Source organism: Citrus sinensis, chromosome 5 (genome assembly GCF_022201045.2).
Source record: "Citrus sinensis cultivar Valencia sweet orange chromosome 5, DVS_A1.0, whole genome shotgun sequence".
Lineage (NCBI taxonomy): Eukaryota > Viridiplantae > Streptophyta > Magnoliopsida > Sapindales > Rutaceae > Citrus > Citrus sinensis.
In genome coordinates this window covers 19,231,996-19,249,136 of record NC_068560.1, presented here as the reverse complement: position 1 = coordinate 19,249,136, position 17,141 = coordinate 19,231,996, and the positions used below count along the sequence as shown (strand labels likewise).

The 17,141-nt window shown below is 41.3% G+C and overlaps 2 protein-coding genes across 7 annotated transcripts in view; one reads left to right on the top strand and one right to left on the bottom strand.

The window, feature by feature from the left end:
* Positions 1-8,836, top strand: part of LOC102626081 (disease resistance protein At4g27190-like) — a 93,260-nt gene extending 84,424 nt beyond the window's left edge. The window contains exon 10 of the mRNA XM_052441177.1: positions 8,276-8,836. Within this exon, the coding sequence (XP_052297137.1) occupies positions 8,276-8,836 (561 nt within the window). The remainder of the gene's footprint in view (positions 1-8,275) is intronic.
* Positions 1-15,846, bottom strand: part of LOC127902489 (protein ENHANCED DISEASE RESISTANCE 2-like) — a 32,347-nt gene extending 16,501 nt beyond the window's left edge. Inside the window, exons 1-14 of one of the 6 annotated variants that reach the window (XM_052441670.1) lie at positions 15,815-15,846; positions 15,423-15,539; positions 15,125-15,204; positions 14,759-14,929; positions 13,896-13,956; positions 12,491-13,095; positions 11,982-12,021; positions 11,736-11,896; positions 11,106-11,617; positions 10,922-10,966; positions 10,697-10,837; positions 10,400-10,495; positions 10,200-10,301; positions 9,914-10,038 (exon numbers count right to left, since the gene is read on the bottom strand). In XM_052441670.1, the coding sequence (XP_052297630.1) occupies positions 9,931-10,038; positions 10,200-10,301; positions 10,400-10,495; positions 10,697-10,837; positions 10,922-10,966; positions 11,106-11,246 (633 nt within the window). In that variant the 5' untranslated portion in view covers positions 11,247-11,617; positions 11,736-11,896; positions 11,982-12,021; ... (4 more) ...; positions 15,423-15,539; positions 15,815-15,846 and the 3' untranslated portion in view covers positions 9,914-9,930. Of the gene's footprint in view, positions 1-9,790; positions 10,039-10,199; positions 10,302-10,399; positions 10,838-10,921; positions 10,967-11,105; positions 11,618-11,735; positions 11,897-11,981; positions 12,022-12,490; positions 13,096-13,895; positions 13,957-14,758; positions 14,930-15,124; positions 15,205-15,422; positions 15,540-15,814 lie in introns of those variants that run through there. The other 5 variants (XM_052441669.1, XM_052441671.1, XR_008054834.1 and 2 more) reach the window with 5 other exon arrangements.
* Positions 15,847-17,141: the final 1,295 nt, after the last annotated feature.

Sequence of the window (17,141 nt, the reverse complement as noted above, 5' to 3'; positions counted from 1 at the left end):
CAATTTGGGATACCTGCAAGTGAGGAATTGTGATTCACTAGAAGAGGTGCTTCATTTGGAAGAGCTAAGTGCTAAGGAAGAACATATAGGCCCCCCGTTTCCTAGGCTTTTTAGCCTAAGGCTCATTGATCTTCCAAAACTCAAAAGATTCTGCAACTTCATTGAGAATATAATTGAAATGCCTAAGTTGGAATATCTGACTATTGAGAATTGCCCTGATATGGAAACATTCGTATCCAACTCTGTAGTGTACGTGACAACAGATAACAAGGAACCTCAAAAATTAAAATCAGAAGAGAACCTCTTCGTGGCCGATCAAATACAACATCTCTTCGATGAAAAGGTAATCATTATTATTATTTTTCCCTTCACTTTCGTTCGCATAGATGTAATGTCATTAGAATCAAATCAAATTTAATGACATCTTTTTGCACGTCGTCTTAATTTATATCTGATTTAACAATATAACCTCCGTTATTAACTAACTTTATAGTATGAATTATAAAAATGTCTTAAATTAATTGGATGCCTGATAACACGAGGTGATAAACTATATTAATTATGTGTATTACATCTGTTTGAGGGAAATACTCCGACGAGACCAGACGTGATGAGCAGATGTTTAGTGGCAGAATTCTGCGAGCAGGTATGTCCTGTAAGAGCCAGGTAGCAGGGGAACAGGGGCATGAATATCCTGCTCATCCACGAGCACGTCATCTGCGAGGCCAATTTCCTGTAAGAGGCATAAAGCCATTCCTGCTGTATTCTCGCTGAGGGTTGATTCGAGGAGACCCGGTCAACGACAGTTGGCGAGGCATGCTCTCCAACCCGAGAATCTAGGCACGAAGGCCACGCAACCACCCACGACTACGGAAATGGGGAATCCACGTTCGAGAGGTGGGAGGATAACGGACGTAGACTGCGGAAAACTGGGATTCAGAGGAAGCCTATAAAAAGGTAGCCAACGAAGGTAAAAGGGTTAGCAATTTTGATTCTAAAAGAGAGAAAAGAATCTAACAGCCATAAGATTTGTGGCAAGCGTTCCCCGAACCTTCATATCTGACTTGAGCGTCGGAGGGTTTGCGCCGGGAAAACAACCGGCGTACTCTGACTTGTCTGTGTGCGCAGGAGCCTCTGGAGAAGAAGCCTTACGAGGAGACCTCCTGGTCGTGGTGAAGTTGATCGAGCAGAGAGCCTGGTCGTAGAACGAGGAGAATCAGAATCTCGCATCAACATTTTGGCGTCGTCTGTGGGGAGCTGATCAAAAAGCTTCTGTTGATAGCAAGAAGAGGAGTGAAGCAAGTGAAAAGCAATGGAGACAGGAGGAAGTAGTGCACAAGGGGGTGATTTGAGGCTTAACGATTCCGTGACGCTGAGTGAGATAGCCAGTGAAGCACGGGAAAAAGCCATGTTCGACCGGATGGAACGGATGGAAAAGCAGATGGAGACCCTGACAACCATCCTGCATGAGCTGCGGAGTGAACGCAGGGTAACCCAGGAGGAAAGGGTGAGAGGTGGTGGAGTGGCACCAGGTCCTGATAGTGCGAGGAGAAGTCAAACCACCGGGAGATTTGGTGGTGAGAGAGATAACATACCTCGGCGGGGAGAATTTCATAGAGAGGAAGAGCAGTCCCCGGCAAGACAGATTTTTGACGAGGACGACGGGGTGGCGAATGCAGAGGAAACGGAGTTGAGGCAACACTTGCATGATGTAGAGCAAGAGCGGGATCAAGTTGCTGCACGTGACCCTGGTCGTGCAGTGCAGCTGGAGGAGGAAGTGCGCAGACTAGCGCAGATAATTGACGACATGCAAGGAAGGAGCAGAGCTCCTGGTTGGAGGATAATGCTGGACGGAGAATCACCGCTCACAGCAGAGATCATGAGGGCAATTATTCCAAGGGATTTCCGCCTCCCAGACCTTAGATACGCGGGAAGAACTGATCCGCTGGTGCACATAGAGCGCTTCAACGACATAACTGGGGTACAAGGATTATCTCAATCCCAAAGGTGCAGGGTGTTCCCACTATCCCTTGAGGGACGTGCACGAGAGTGGTACAGGAAACTTCCTCGGGGCAGCATTAAAACCTTCGAGCAGATGTGCCAGGAATTCGCAGAGCAGTTTAGTGGGGCGATGGCACCAGAAGATGACATGATGGAGCTGAAAAGCATGAAACAGGGGGACCAAGAAACCCTTCGGGAATTCATCAAGAGGTTTCATCGTGCTGTCCTCGATTTGGGAGCCTTCAACCATCCTCAGGCACTAAGGGGATTGAAAGAGGGAGTGAAGATAGGAAGGCTGTGGTACAACTTGAGAAGCCCAGCTATTCAGTCATATGCGGCCGCATACGAGCAGGCTAAAAGAGACATAGAGATCGAGGAAGAAAAGGCGGCTCGGATTAAGACTGACCAGCTAGAGGGGTTGGAAAAGAAAGAGAAGAGGGCACCACCAGGGAATGGGCCGATCAGGAGGAGGGACCACCAGGCCTCAGGTAGTGGAGCAGGAGGTCGGGTAACAGCTTACCAGCCTCATCAGAGGCCACCACAATATCAGCGCAGCAGGGCGCAGCCTCCTCGTTCCCCAGCTAGGGAGCCTTGGAGAAGGCAAGATTCGACATATGGTGGTCTTCATCAACACTCCTACGGTAGTAGAGGGGGCAGACCAGAAGCGCTGCCACCGCCCCCAACTCAGAACGGAGCAAATAGAGAAAGGGCAGTGCACCTGATCGACCAGAACCAGGACTATGGGCGGTATACTTCCTTGAAGATATCCCTGGACGAGGTGTACGAGGCCATAAAGGACCGAGGGTTGCTATACCTCCCTGCCCCAATAACAAAGCTACCCAGCAGGAGGTATAGGGGACGCTATTGTAAGTTCCATGGCACTCATGGCCACACCACAGCAGATTGCAGGGATCTCAAGACCCAGGTTGAAGATTTGGTGAGAAATCGGTATCTGGACGAGTTCATAGATGGGACCTTCCCAATGGCAGCCTCGACCAGCGAAAGGGAGCAGAGTGACAGAAACTTGAGGCGCGAGCAGCCTGCAGTAAGGGTGATAGCTGGGGGCCCAACATTGGCCGGAGATTCCAACAGGTCGAGGAAGAATTACGCTAGATACGCCATGACCAGCAAAGATGTATTCTTCAACACCCCAGCAGCCAAACGTGCAAGAGTCAGGCAAGTGCCAATCATGTGGACAGATGAGGATGAAGAAGGGATTCTATACCCCCACGAGGACGCTTTGGTCATCAAGGCCACTGTTGCCAGCAAGAAGTTTGACAGGATACTGGTTGACACAGGGAGCTCAGTTGATGTGTTGTTTAAGTCAACCCTGGAGGAGATGGGAATAGCAGACCTGAAGTTGGATTACACCAATACCTCCTTGAAGGGGTTTGGAGGAGGAAAGTTGGTCCCTCTAGGCGTGGTCGAGCTGCCTATCACGATTGGGAGCTCCCTGACAGAAAGGACAATGATACTGGACTTTGTGGTAGTGGATGAGGAAGGTCCTTATCAGATGATCCTAGGCCGGCCATTTCTGAGGATGAGCAAAGCGGTGCTGTCCAACCATTATCTGGCTCTCAAGTACCGGGTGAATGGGGTAGTTGGAGTGGTACGAGGAGACCAGAGAATCGCACGAAGCTGTTACTCCTCGGCAGTAAGGGAAGCAATGCAGATAACATACCTTGGTACCCGAGTGGAAGCCGGGAATGGCAGCTAGTCGGACCCGTAGTCTACAAGTTGGTTCGCACGGAGGGCCACGAGGTGAAACGCCCCTGGAGCGCGGCACACCTCAGGAAATATTTCTAGTAAGACTCATTCATGTTTTAAATTTTTTTTTTCTATTCGGGTCCGTTGTTTTCTATTTTTGATTTCTTATTTCAAAGCAACCTCATGTAAGCCGATCTCAGTAATAAATGAATCAATGAGGAATTTCATTCGCTTGAAACTGTGAAAATTTCCTAAGGCATGCAAAGGCTCATCAAAGTCTCAAAGCCTGTTTTATGGCGAGATAGAAGCCAAGCGTACCAGGATCTGCTCGACCACGAGAAGGCGAGCAGAATCCCAATGCTTGAAGAATCAAAGGCATGCAAAGGCTCACCAAAGTCTCAAAGCCTGTTTTATGGCGAGATAGAAGCCAAGCGTGCCAGGATCTGCTCGACCACGAGAAGGCGAGCAGAATCCCAATCCTTGAAGAATCAAAGGCATGCAAAGGCTCACCAAAGTCTCAAAGCCTGTTTTATGGCGAGACAGAAGCCAAGCGTGCCAGGATCTGCTCGACCACGAGAAGGCGAGCAGAATCCCAATCCTTGAAGAATCAAAGGCATGCAAAGGCTCATCAAGCCTCAAAGCCTGTTTTATGGCGAGACAGAAGCCAAGCGTGCTAGGATCTGCTCGACCACGAGAAGGCGAGCAGAATCCCAATCCTTGAAGAATCAAAGGCATGCAAAGGCTCATCAAGTCTCAAAGCCTGTTTTTATGGCGAGACAGAAGCCAAGCGTGCCAGGATCTGCTCGACCACGAGAAGGCGAGCAGACTCCAAAGCATTCGAAAAAATTCCTAAGGCATGCGAAGGCTCACCAAGTCTCAAAGCCTGTCTTATGGCGAGACCAGAAGCCAAGCATGCCAGGATCTGCTCGACCACGCGAAGGCGAGCAGAATCCCAAGCATTGAAGAATTTTCAAAGGCATGTGGCAAAACCGTGTGCCAAGCCAGAACCTGCTCGCCCAGACAAAGACGAGCAGATTCTCAAACGAAAAATAACTCATGATTACAACACAAGAAAGTAATCAAAAACATCTTTATTAATTTGTTAATAATTAACAGAGGAGATAATCTTCACAAACATGGTTCATTACAATACAAGAAATATATCAAGAAGATGGTAGATCAGTAAGCCGAGCAGCATCGGTTGGCTGGACCTCCTCAGGTGCAGGGAGGGTATCACCAGTTGCGTCCGGGGGGGTGCTCGCCTCGCCAACATCAGCAGGTACTACACGAGGAGGAGAGTTTTCCTCCTCAATCACGATCGGCTCTACCCCTTCAGCATCTTCCTTGGCTGCCTCCTCGTCCATATGTTGAGCAACACCAGCTGCAAGGTCATCCATCTTGAGATCAGGGTGTTGCTTCCCGAGGACGGCCATGATGCAACGATAGGAATGCCGAAGTCCCTGGTCGTACTGGTTGTCAGCCTCCTTCTCTAAGTTCTCGACCTGAACCCGGTGGGAATCACGGAGAGATTCGAGCTGAGCCTCATACATAGCCTTCTGCCTTTGAAGATCCTCCTTGACCTTGGTCTGCTCCTCCTCGAGGGTAATGGCTTTCGCTTGAGCAAGAGATTCTTGCTCTATCAGCTTCAGGTTCTCGACATTCAGCGCTCCTGCTTTCTTCTCGGCGCCGTCAGCTCTGGTCATCGCTGACTGAATGTCCTCCTTCATCTTCCTGTCATAACAGCCGACCTTGGCCTTATAGTAGGTGGTCATGCAGCTGAGATGGAAAGCGCTATACTGCATGGCTCCCACCAGCTCGCCCAGAGTGCAGCCATCAAAGTCCTCCAGGTCCTTCTTGCTCACGAGTTTAGATAACTCATTGAGATAGGGGACCAAGTGTTCTGCTCGGCTGTCAGGTAAGCGAGATCGAGGCCCGACAGGAGGAGAAGAAGAAGCAGGATCGGTGGCTGCTCCTCCACTAGTTTCCCCGACTTTGGCAGGAGCAGGAGGTAAAGTCTTCAAGGGAGAGACCCGCTGCAGGATGTTGGCCTGCTTTGCAGTAGGGGGGTCCTTATTCTGGTCCCTCTTCGTGGTTTGAGGTCGAGAACGTTTCCTGTTCAGAGCCCCAATCACAGCGTCCTCCATCTTATGACCAGGGAGTATCAAGCGAGACTCGAGCAAGTTGTATGTAGTTATCAGCTCCTGGCTCGAGCAGGAATTGGCTAGCACAGCCTCGACCCGTTTGAGCTGGTCAGGTTTGAGCGAGAAATGAACACCCCAAGAAACTACAACACAAACAGACACTTGGTTAGTGACAAACCAACAAAGCGAGAACAATTACGGATACAAGACATCTAAAGCGAGCAGGCAACCTGGGACCGTGAAACGGGGTGGGACGCGATAATCCTTCCCGTCTATTTGTGCAACTTGACCCCAAGGACCCCCAGCAAAAAAGAATTTCCTCTTCCAATTCCCACCACCACCAGTAGGGAGGTCGGTTATGGGTCTCCTGGTCTTGGTACTAGATTGAAAGTAGTACCAGCCGGCATCTTTGGGGCTGCTCTTTAGCTGGTACAGGTGCTTCACCTCATCAACTGTGGGCTCGCTTTGGCAACATCTGTCCCACAATATGAACAGACCAGAAAGTACTCTCCAACCGTTTGGGTTCAGCTGACCAGGAGATAGATTCAGCCCGTTAAGTATCCGGGCAAAGTAAGGTTGCACGGGACACCTCAGCCCATACTTAAAGCTATCCAGATACAGGGTAACGTATCCCCTAGGAGGCCAGCTAGGAGTATCCTTCTTTCCTGGGACCTTGAGAGGGATTTCACCAGGAATACTATACCTAAGCCGGAGGTCATTGAGCTCACCAAACGTGGTCATACATGTCATGTGATCAATAGCGTAATCCCGCGATAGGGCTCTACCTCCTATTGTACTCCGCCCTTCTGGTCGCGACGCTCCTGATGGGGACACCTCGCCAGAGTCATCTCCTCGGCCCTCACTCAGGGTGTTTTCCGAGCCAGAAGACCCCTCTTCATCACTATTTCTGCTCGAAGAGGTTGTTTGGGGAGACATCCTCCTAGCGCTAGTGCCGACACCAGATCTAATGGGCTCTAAGGGGATCCCGGGGTCAAAAGCAGGATCAGTGACCATACTAGGCAGGAAGTCCAACTCATCGTCGTCAACCTCAATGACCTTCTCTTTACCTCTCGACATTCCCTAAACTCTAACCACAACACCACCACCAACTACTACCCGAACAAAAGAGAAGAGAAATTATCTACAACTATCCGAGACCAAGGAGATAGAAGAAATACCTGAAGTAATGGTTCAGTCGGTGAAAGACAGAGATGGAGGCCTGTATGCCGGAACTTCTTTGCTGGAGAGACAGAGACGGAGACGGAGGGAATGATGAATTTGCTGTTTGAAAGGATTTAGGTTTCCTAATAGGGACGGACTCTTGGGTTGCCAGCATTTAACGGCACCAAATCCCAAGGGCCTGGTAACCGTTGGTTTGAAATTCGAATAGAGGGGCAGATTTTTGCCACATCACCTCGTCCGCAATTAAATGCGATATGACTCTTGGCAGCCTTTTCCAATCCCACGCGAGCAAGTACTGTCAAGTTTCTACTGCTGGTCCACTACATTACCCAACACCAGAAACTGAGGGACCGGTGTTTGAGGGAAATACTCCGACGAGACCAGACGTGATGAGCAGATGTTTAGTGGCAGAATTCTGCGAGCAGGTATGTCCTGTAAGAGCCAGGTAGCAGGGGAACAGGGGCAGGAATATCCTGCTCATCCACGAGCACGTCATCTGCGAGGCCAATTTCCTGTAAGAGGCATAAAGTCATTCCTGCTGTATTCTCGCTGAGGGTTGATTCGAGGAGACCCGGTCAACGACAGTTGGCAAGGCATGCTCTCCAGCCCGAGAATCTAGGCACAAAGGCCACGCAACCACCCACGACTACGGAAATGGGGAATCCACGTTCGAGAGGTGGGAGGATAACGGACGTAGACTGCGGAAAACTGGGATTCAGAGGAAGCCTATAAAAAGGTAGCCAACGAAGGTAAAAGGGTTAGCAATTTTGATTCTAAAAGAGAGAAAAGAATCTAACAGCCATAAGATTTGTGGCAAGCGTTCCCCGAACCTTCATATCTGACTTGAGCGTCGGAGGGTTTGCGCCGGGAAAACAACCGACGTACTCTGACTTGTCTGTGTGCGCAGGAGCCTCTGGAGAAGAAGCCTTACGAGGAGACCTCCTGGTCGTGGTGAAGTTGATCGAGCAGAGAGCCTGGTCGTAGAACGAGGAGAATCAGAATCTCGCATCAACAACATCTCTGTTTTCCTAGCTAATTCATATTGGATTTAGCATCAGATTTCATTTATGTGTTTCAAAGGGTAATCGATTTGATACTTATATTTGGGATCCTACTGCAAAGCATACTAATTTGGAAATAAAATATAAAATGCCGTGATTAACCTTGTCCATAAAATATGCAGGGGAAGACTCCAGAGATTGGATACATATTTTCATTTACAACTTAATTTTGTTGATTTTCAGGTTGCATTCCCTCAATTGATGAAGTTAAAGCTATCTGGATTACACAAAGTGCAGCATCTCTGGAAGGAAAATGCCGAATCCAACAAAGTGTTTGCAAACTTGAAAATTCTAGAAATATCAGAATGTAGTAAGTTGCAAAAATTAGTACCACCTTCGTGGCATTTGGAAAATCTTAAGGCTTTGAAAGTATCGAAATGTCACGGGTTGATAAATGTGTTGACGCTCTCAGCATCTAAAAATCTAGTGAATCTTCAAAGAATGAAGATAGCTGATTGCAAAATGATAGAAGAAATTATACAGTCGCAGGCTGGAGAAGAAGCGAAAGACTGCATTGTTTTCAGGAAATTGAAGTACTTGGGACTTGATTGTTTGCCAAGCCTAACAAGCTTTTGTTTAGGTAATTACGCTCTTGAATTCCCGTCCTTGAAACGAGCAGTTGTGAGACAGTGTCCAAAAATGAAGATCTTAGACACACCAATGCTAAACAAAGTGAACGTCACCGAAGAAGAAAAAGATGATGATGAAGAAGATGATGTTGATATGGGATGTCGGGTCATGTAATGTTTTTGTTTAACCAATCATATTATGTCACATTAGTTTATACAATATTGTTTGTGCACAAGAGGTGGTGGTCATATCATTACTCTAGCTTTATTATTCTTATGGTGGCAATGTATGCTTGCTTACACGAGTAATTACAAAATCTGCAGAATTCTAAAGAAGAGATTGAGCCAATCCTGCAGGTACAGTGAAGAAGCTATCCCGAACCAGGCCAATCTCTTATCATGATTTAGCTTGCTCGTTCTTCTGTAGTTGAATAATTTGGTTCTACAAATTTACAATTTTTTGCTCATGCTACAGACTTGCAAGACACTTTGGATTTTGTTTGATGCATTCTCCGTTTAAAGGACTTGAATTGATGTTTCATGTTTCATGCAATATTCGATTAGATTCTGCCTAAATTTCTGTATTATTCTCTTTTAAGCATTTGATTTCTAACCTCTCCTGATAGAAGATCATTAGCCGAAGAAAACAGCATAATATTTGTGGCATTATCCGAATAGGAATATTTTTTAGTATAGTAAAATTATCTTGACCACTGTTAAAAAGAATTAATCAGTCAAACTGACCTTTTCACACCAGCACGCTTTAAATTAAAAGAATTTCGTGAATGTCAAAACCATGTTATAGATCTCGTGGAAATTCAAAACCATGTTATAGATCTCGTGGAAATAAGTAAACCCGTAATTTTTTTCACAGCATCATAAGAAAAAATCATTTTTTTTTAGTATTTTTGTTAGCTGTTGAGTTTTAATAGTAGTAGCTATTAAACAAGAACAATTAGTGTATATTAAAAAGTTAGAAACTGGTTGATAGCACTTGGGAATCGAGCAATTCACTTGTTTGCGAGTAGAAACCAACTTTACTACTAATTACACTCATACCAAAAATAGTAACTAAAGAATCAGGAAATTTCCTATTAACTATTCTTAATTTTTTAATGCAAAATTCCCATTCGAAAACACCAATGACTTTCATTCAAAGTAAATGAGAAATTACAATGAAAATAGAATCAAAATACATGTATGTATACCTAAAACAAATGATTTTTTTAATTAAAAAAAAAACACAGTTGAGGTGAAATGAAACCAGAGTCATGATATCTCTGGTTCCAACTTTGGGACAACAGCAGACTTGAGTTCCATATGAGAAACACGTACAGCACCAATCAGCCGCTCCGGTAATTCATCTGTAGTATTTGCCTGCATACAGAAGAGCAAGATAAAGAAGACACACACGAAGCATTATACCATTCTGAGAACGTTCAAGTATGCAAAAATGCAAATTGCAGTGCAATATCTCAAAATCATGTCTTTTCCCTTGTGTCCATTTAGAAGTGGGGGAAAAAAACAATCATACATACCTGTACAAGGAAAGCCATGTCAACCACCAATGTCGTAATTACACCAACTACAAGGCCCAAAACTCCATTAGCAACAGTAGAAGAACCGATGTCAACATCAATCTACAGAAAGATGAACAATGTTAAACCATGTTAATGGTATCGGACGCTATTTGAAAGATGAACATCTCATGTACTATAGAAATTCCAAGAGCATTTACTTCTAAGTACTTGGGACCGCGAATATAGTTACAATAACCTGCTTTCCCCAATAAACAAGGGGTGCTTCCAACACTCTGGCGCACGATCCATGACCCCTGCATGATTCAGTGCTTAAAATCAAGAACAAGTGCAAAACAAATTCAAGAGGGTAAAAAGGACATGAAGTTTGAAGGTACAACCCATTAATACATTTTCACCTAAATGCATGCCTTCTTTGGACAAATTGAAGTGTACCATGCAGTAAAGGGTAAGTATACGTTAATATAGTCCTAATACATGAAGGCCAAGATGGATACCTCAGGAACAGATGGAATAAGTTTCAACCTACTATTGCGAAACTCATCATCGCCATCAACAAACCGTTGCAAAAGTGATCCCATAACCAATTGCCTTGTGACAAAATAAAATACCATACTATAATGTGTTAAACCAGGAACCTGCAGATGCTTAGGTTACAACTATACAACCTCCCAATACAATAAGTTTGAAACTTAATACCTTCTGAAATGAAACAAACTTACTTGAAGATTAAAGATCAGTGAGAAAAGCCCTTTTTCAGAAGCAACCTACATTTTTTAGAAGAGGGTCAGTGTGTTATAGATTCAATGAACCATGAGAAGTTATTTACATTGTAGTGTCTCACAGGCAGTATTTTCTCCTAATGCATCAATGGAAAAGGAAAAATAAAAAGAAAAGAATAGTTACTTGTGCAGCACAGCCTTGACGCCTAGCTACTGTTAGGCCACAAGTGCGTTTCACATATGCAAGGCGCAAGGGTAATTCTGGAAATACCCGTCGTGGCTGACGTGGCATTAAGTAGTATAGAGAGAGGAGTTTGTTATGCATTTCTGTTAGTAATAAGTTGATGGTTTTCGATTTTGATAATTTGTTAGAGTTTTTCTGTTATTCTATTTTGGCGTAGAAGTGAGGAGGTTATATGAGAGGAGCTGGTTTTTTGGGGAGGGGATCCAGAGAATTATTTTGTAGTGAGCTTGCTCATTTTGGGAGAGATACCAAGCCTCTCGAATGCTTGGGTGTTTTGGGTTTATTTCTGTTGATAAATACAAGTTTTCCTACTTCCAACAACACTCTGCTCTTTACTGGGTTGTTTATTTAACCATTTCAGTTCTGGGCTTATCAGCTACATGGTCCATTCTCTTTGTGTCTTTGAACCAATCAACAGCAACAAGATCCATTAAATGTTTTCCCGAAGGTATCTGCAGTTACAAATTGCACAAAGCACAAGAAGAGCCAACCAAACTACATCATAACCTGTCTACCTAGCCTATACAGGATATATAAATACCATAACAAACAAACAAAATATGGGGGAACCTTTGTTTTGTCATAACAAAAATGCTTGCTACGAACTCTAAAGTTATTTCCATCAGAAAGTTTCCAGCAGTCACGAGCATTATCACGGTCATCGTGTCGTAGATTGCCCGAAAAACAAGACAAATCAATTTGATCAGCCTGCTCTTCCTCTAGGGCTGCAACTAATTGAAAATTTTTTTTTAAAAAAAGATCAATACCATAAAAATCCACTAGCCAAATATACAAAAATGAATACTTATCATCCACCTGTCCTCTTGAAATCATTCTCAATCTTTTTTTCATTTGCCTGAAATCCCAAGGAAAAATATGTAACTAATACTTCCCATTCATGACTATTGTCTGTCGTATAAACATGTAATTTTTAATTGGAATAATAAAATTATTTAATTATTTTAATTAAATGTTAATCCTACAAATTATTTTTGTTAAATCTAGCAAGAATAACTAAAATTTCTTTAAGATATATTTTGGTGGTAAATTAAAAAAATTTAATTATTTGGCGGGAATTATTGAAATTGGAGCCATTATTTTTGTGGGAATTGAAATATATTCTTTAAATTATTATATAAATAGCAAAATGTACATACACACACATATATATAATTCATATATAAAAATTCTCTAATTTGTTCACAAATATCATAGATTATAATTCAGTTATGAAATAAAATAACTACAATAATTATAGTTAAATGAATACTTCATTAATTCTTAATTTGCTTCCTAACATTAAATGAACAACTTGAGTCAGCCACCTGAATTAACCAGTAACAACGCCTGAGTCAACCATCTGAATAAACCAGCAACCCTAGCTGATTCAAGCACCTGCAATTAACATCAGCACAACAGGAACAATCTTAAATCAACACCAAGAACAGACCAAACTGCCATCAAATGTCACAAAACCAAACAGTCTGCTACTGCCATCAAATGCAAGCAAACATATGCAACAAAACCAGATGCAAGTGAAATTCTGGAGAATATCGGATAAACCAAACCAAATTCCACACTTCTAGTAATTAGACTAGATGCAGTGTTCAATTAAACTAAATGTAGTCTCATATTACATTCAAAATTTCTAAAAAAAGCAGTGTTCCATCAGAGAAGCACCAAAACCAAACCAATCTAATCCAGCATAATTACCAGCTCAAGCCAAAACAATTACACATTATATTGACATATCAAAATTCGCTATCAAAACATAGCCAAATAAATGACAATAAACTCAAAACAGGCCCAAACCAACTGATGTTGCAGCCCTAGTAGTCGTTGTCTGTTCCACTGCCATGGGAGCGAGGGTAGGCTCCGTTGTCGATGAGTGAGTAAGATAAGGCTCCAAATCAATAGTTCCACCTCCTTTCTGCAATTCAAAAAACAGAAATTCATATATGTAAAACTATTAAAAAGTGTGAAACAACCTGTAAGTATTCAACTTCTGTCAACTCAATAGCACTTACTAAAGTTTTTATACAGAAGAAAAAGGCATTTTAAGTCCAACAAATTAGAATTATTGGTTGAACTCCAACTCCATCAATCCATGCAACCATCCAATCTTTAACGAAAAAATGAAGCATAATTAACAAGACATCTGAATCAGAAAGATTGTGCTTTCATTTGGCACGAGGTGTTGGAAACAACTTAACAAATCTAGACACAATCTATAACCATCAAGTCCAAACAAAAGTCAGGATCTAAAATACTTTGACAAATCAGAAAAACAGCAAAATATCAGTTTCAATTTCTTTTTCATCCATTGTAAGCTCAAACTAAAGGTAGCCGCGCTACCTTTAAACATCATTTGGGCTTATACATGTGACATTTGCTCATGAACAACTAAAGTTGAATAAGATTTTTATATGAAACAGAATATAAAAAGTCAAAGTAGAATATGACAGGAGCTACAATATATTATTCAGCATCAGCATTACGTATAAAATAAATTTAGAGGCATTATATTCATTCACAATCTTGCAGAGGTAACACCAGATTATGGCATGCAACTCTTGAATAGCAGATAAAGGAGGAGATGCAGTGGGAAGGTAGTAACTTGCTTGCATGAGAACTAGAAAGTAATATCCCAAGATCAATTATAGATCTCATAAAACAAAAACAGTGAGGCAAACACAATTATTGTGAACAATTATTCATAGAACCACATACCAGCAGCAAGATCAAAGTCATCTGTGTATATATCGATTCCCCACAGCTGACTGCCTCTGACCTAAACATAATGAACTTACATAACTAAGAAGTAGAGTCATAAAATATGCTGCTGTAACAGCTATCAATAAATTTCCAGACAAATGGAATTTGATATGTAAGGCTATAACTAGCAACACTTCAAAATAATTTGAAGTAGCATGATCTTTCTTTAAGGATCAATACTACAATCTTTCAGAAAAATTAAAGTCTAAGCAAAATTAAAACCTTAAACATACTAAAATCTGGTAAATAGACCTACAGGAATTCCAATGACCTCCAAAATATTTGAAAGAAAAATTAATTTACAGCAAAAAATGTTAAAGATTTGTAAAATGGAGGCCCATACTACTATTCAAATTACAAAAGAGGAGAGGGAGCTGGCCATTAAATGATAAAGGCATGCATAAAGAAATACAAGCAGCACATTAAATGATAAAGGCATGCATATAGAAATACAAATAATATGCCCATAAAGACGTCCACTCAAGCCTTATAAGCGGCTTTATGCAAAGGAAAGCCAATTAGTTAACAATAAATGAATTTCAAGGTGCAATAATTAAACTCCCTGATCAGCACATTTAAGGTTCATGCATTTCTACAAAACATGTAAATCATAAGAACTTTTTTGGTCCAAATGCTAACCAATAATTAAGTAGATTATCAAAGTTGTCACAGAACAAGCACCACATTGATTGCTATGCAAAAGATGAAAGTAAAAGTTAATAATTTATTTTATTTTACTTTTCGAGAGTTTTGATCATCATGTGCAAAATAGTAGTATAACTTGCTCAGTGTTATCTCAAAAAGCTTGCCTAAAATACCTATTAGCACCAGTCCAAGTAGTCAAATAAATCCTTATCTATCCATTCATCTCTGACCTTGCCAAAAAGATGAAAACGAGTATCTATATTCTCACTCCAATCTTTCACAATCATAGGCTTTATCTTAGACTAGTTCTTCAATATCCCTTCCACTGTGAGCCCCTCGAAAACCTTGTAAATTGAATCACATTTATCGTCAGTTACAAATCCATCTGTCAAAAGGCTAAGCAAATGAATATACAATCAACACCATTCTTCCAAACGAATATACAGTCAACACCATTCTTCTAAACACAACAAAGTTTGAACGTATGACAGATTTTTAGCCATTTAATATTCCATCAAATATAATTAGATCACACCTACCAAGGATTTTTGAAAAGAATGCATTCTCATCTTGAGCAGCAACCTCACTAGTAACACATTTTCATACCCTGTTTCCACCTCTGGTCGCACCACCAAAAAAATTCAGTACTAATTAGCTTCAACAGAGTCTGTTTTTTTATTTCTTTTTTTTTTCAAAATAAACCTCCATTCTTATACATAAAATTAAAAAATCAATTAAATAAACAAAGTCTATGCTTACTAGTAAAACACGTCCATTTTCAGGTAGAGGCAGATAATAAAAGAAAATTGAAACTGAGATAAAATAAGAAGAGCTTACCATGTGCATTTGATCAACAATCCAATCCTCAACGATGGAATTGATGCCATCAAATAAACGTGACTTAATCTTGAAACCAGAAACTGCACTAAGCATAGCACCAAAGCCAGAGCGTGACTATAAAGAAGAAAAAAAAAAAGAAGAGAAAGAAGAATTAAATCAACATGAAATTGAACTTTTGTTTTATCTTCCGCAAGCAAGAAATTCAACTGGAATAATACAAAATATGAAATTTTTAGCAATCTTACTAGCATTATACACAAATCTCAATTCACGACAAATAGGGGAATGAATCACTAACATCACCCAATTCATATATTAAAAAAATGTATCTCCACTCCTAACAAGCAACGTGCTACCACAATCGATTAGTTGTTAGGGTTAAGGCTTACCATAGAGAACTGGATGGCGCTTACTAAATGACAAGTTGAAACGGCATCTGCAATCGTATTGAATGACATTGAACCGCGAGGTAGGGTTTAAATGAATACCGGGCAGAGATAAATTGGTGTGGTGAATTAGGGTTTTGTGGCTACGTTTTATTTCGATTGAAAAAAGGAATTTGAGCTTTTGGGTTGAAACAGAGGAAAGCTTTTGGGTTATTAAAGTGAAAGATATGGAATAATACAAAAAATTATTGAAGTGAAAGAGCAGGAATACAAGAATTTTTTTGGGTCCGTAGGGTCGGAGGCAGTTCGCTGTGGTTCTGATATGTGGGGAACTTTTTCAGCTTCGTCGGTTGCGAATGTGAGACCTAGGCTCAGAGTTGATTCATTTTAGGTTGCAGTGGCCAGAGAGAGAGGGATTTATTCAACGCTTAGCCAAAATTTGGCTGAAGTGTTGATGTGTTTTAAGTTATACAGAACGGCGTTAATTTAAACGACACTGTTTTACAATCTTATAAGTTCACAAAACTTAAGCATGACTTATATGTATCATTTATTTACGACGGTTAAGTTATAAATCATGAATATGTCATATATTCTGGACATATGAATATATATTATGAATCTATCATATTTTTATGACACATTCGTGACACAACCATATATGTCATAAAATTTCTGTCATTATTTAATACTTTTCTAGTAGTGTCAGATCTTTGAAACCTTTATATTAATAGCAAGAACTCTAATCCTTTTAGAAAAGACTAAAAAAAAAAACTGTTTAAATATCAGTTGGCTCATGATCAACACTTCAATACCGTTTGTTGTATTTTCTTTCTTTCTTTCTTTGTCATTTTATTAGATTTGTTTTGTATCATGGTCTGTTTTGCTTAAGTAATTGGTTCATTGTTTACGTCTGTGTTCTTACTAGCTTTTGATAATTTATGGTTGGTTTTTTATTCAGACCCTCGAAGTACCTTTCTGTTAATAGCAAAACCTCTGATCCTTAAGAAAGAAAAAGAAATTCTCTATTTAGTTATTAGTTGGTTCAAGATCAATATAACGATATTGTTTGCGGTCTTTTCATTCTTTATCTTTCCCTCTAGTTCATTTTAATTTATTTGTATTCCTTTCTTTGACACTTGTATTTATATATATATATATATTGTTAAGCAACAGGCAATGGCTGCAGAAGGGTGTCTCCCTGCTTTTTCCAACATTGTATCACAAGGTTCAAAAGCATTATTCGAACCGATTATATATGCGGCACATATATTATGTGTTCCGAGTACCAAAGCTACATAGATGGGCTAAACGATCGAGCGAAGGAGCT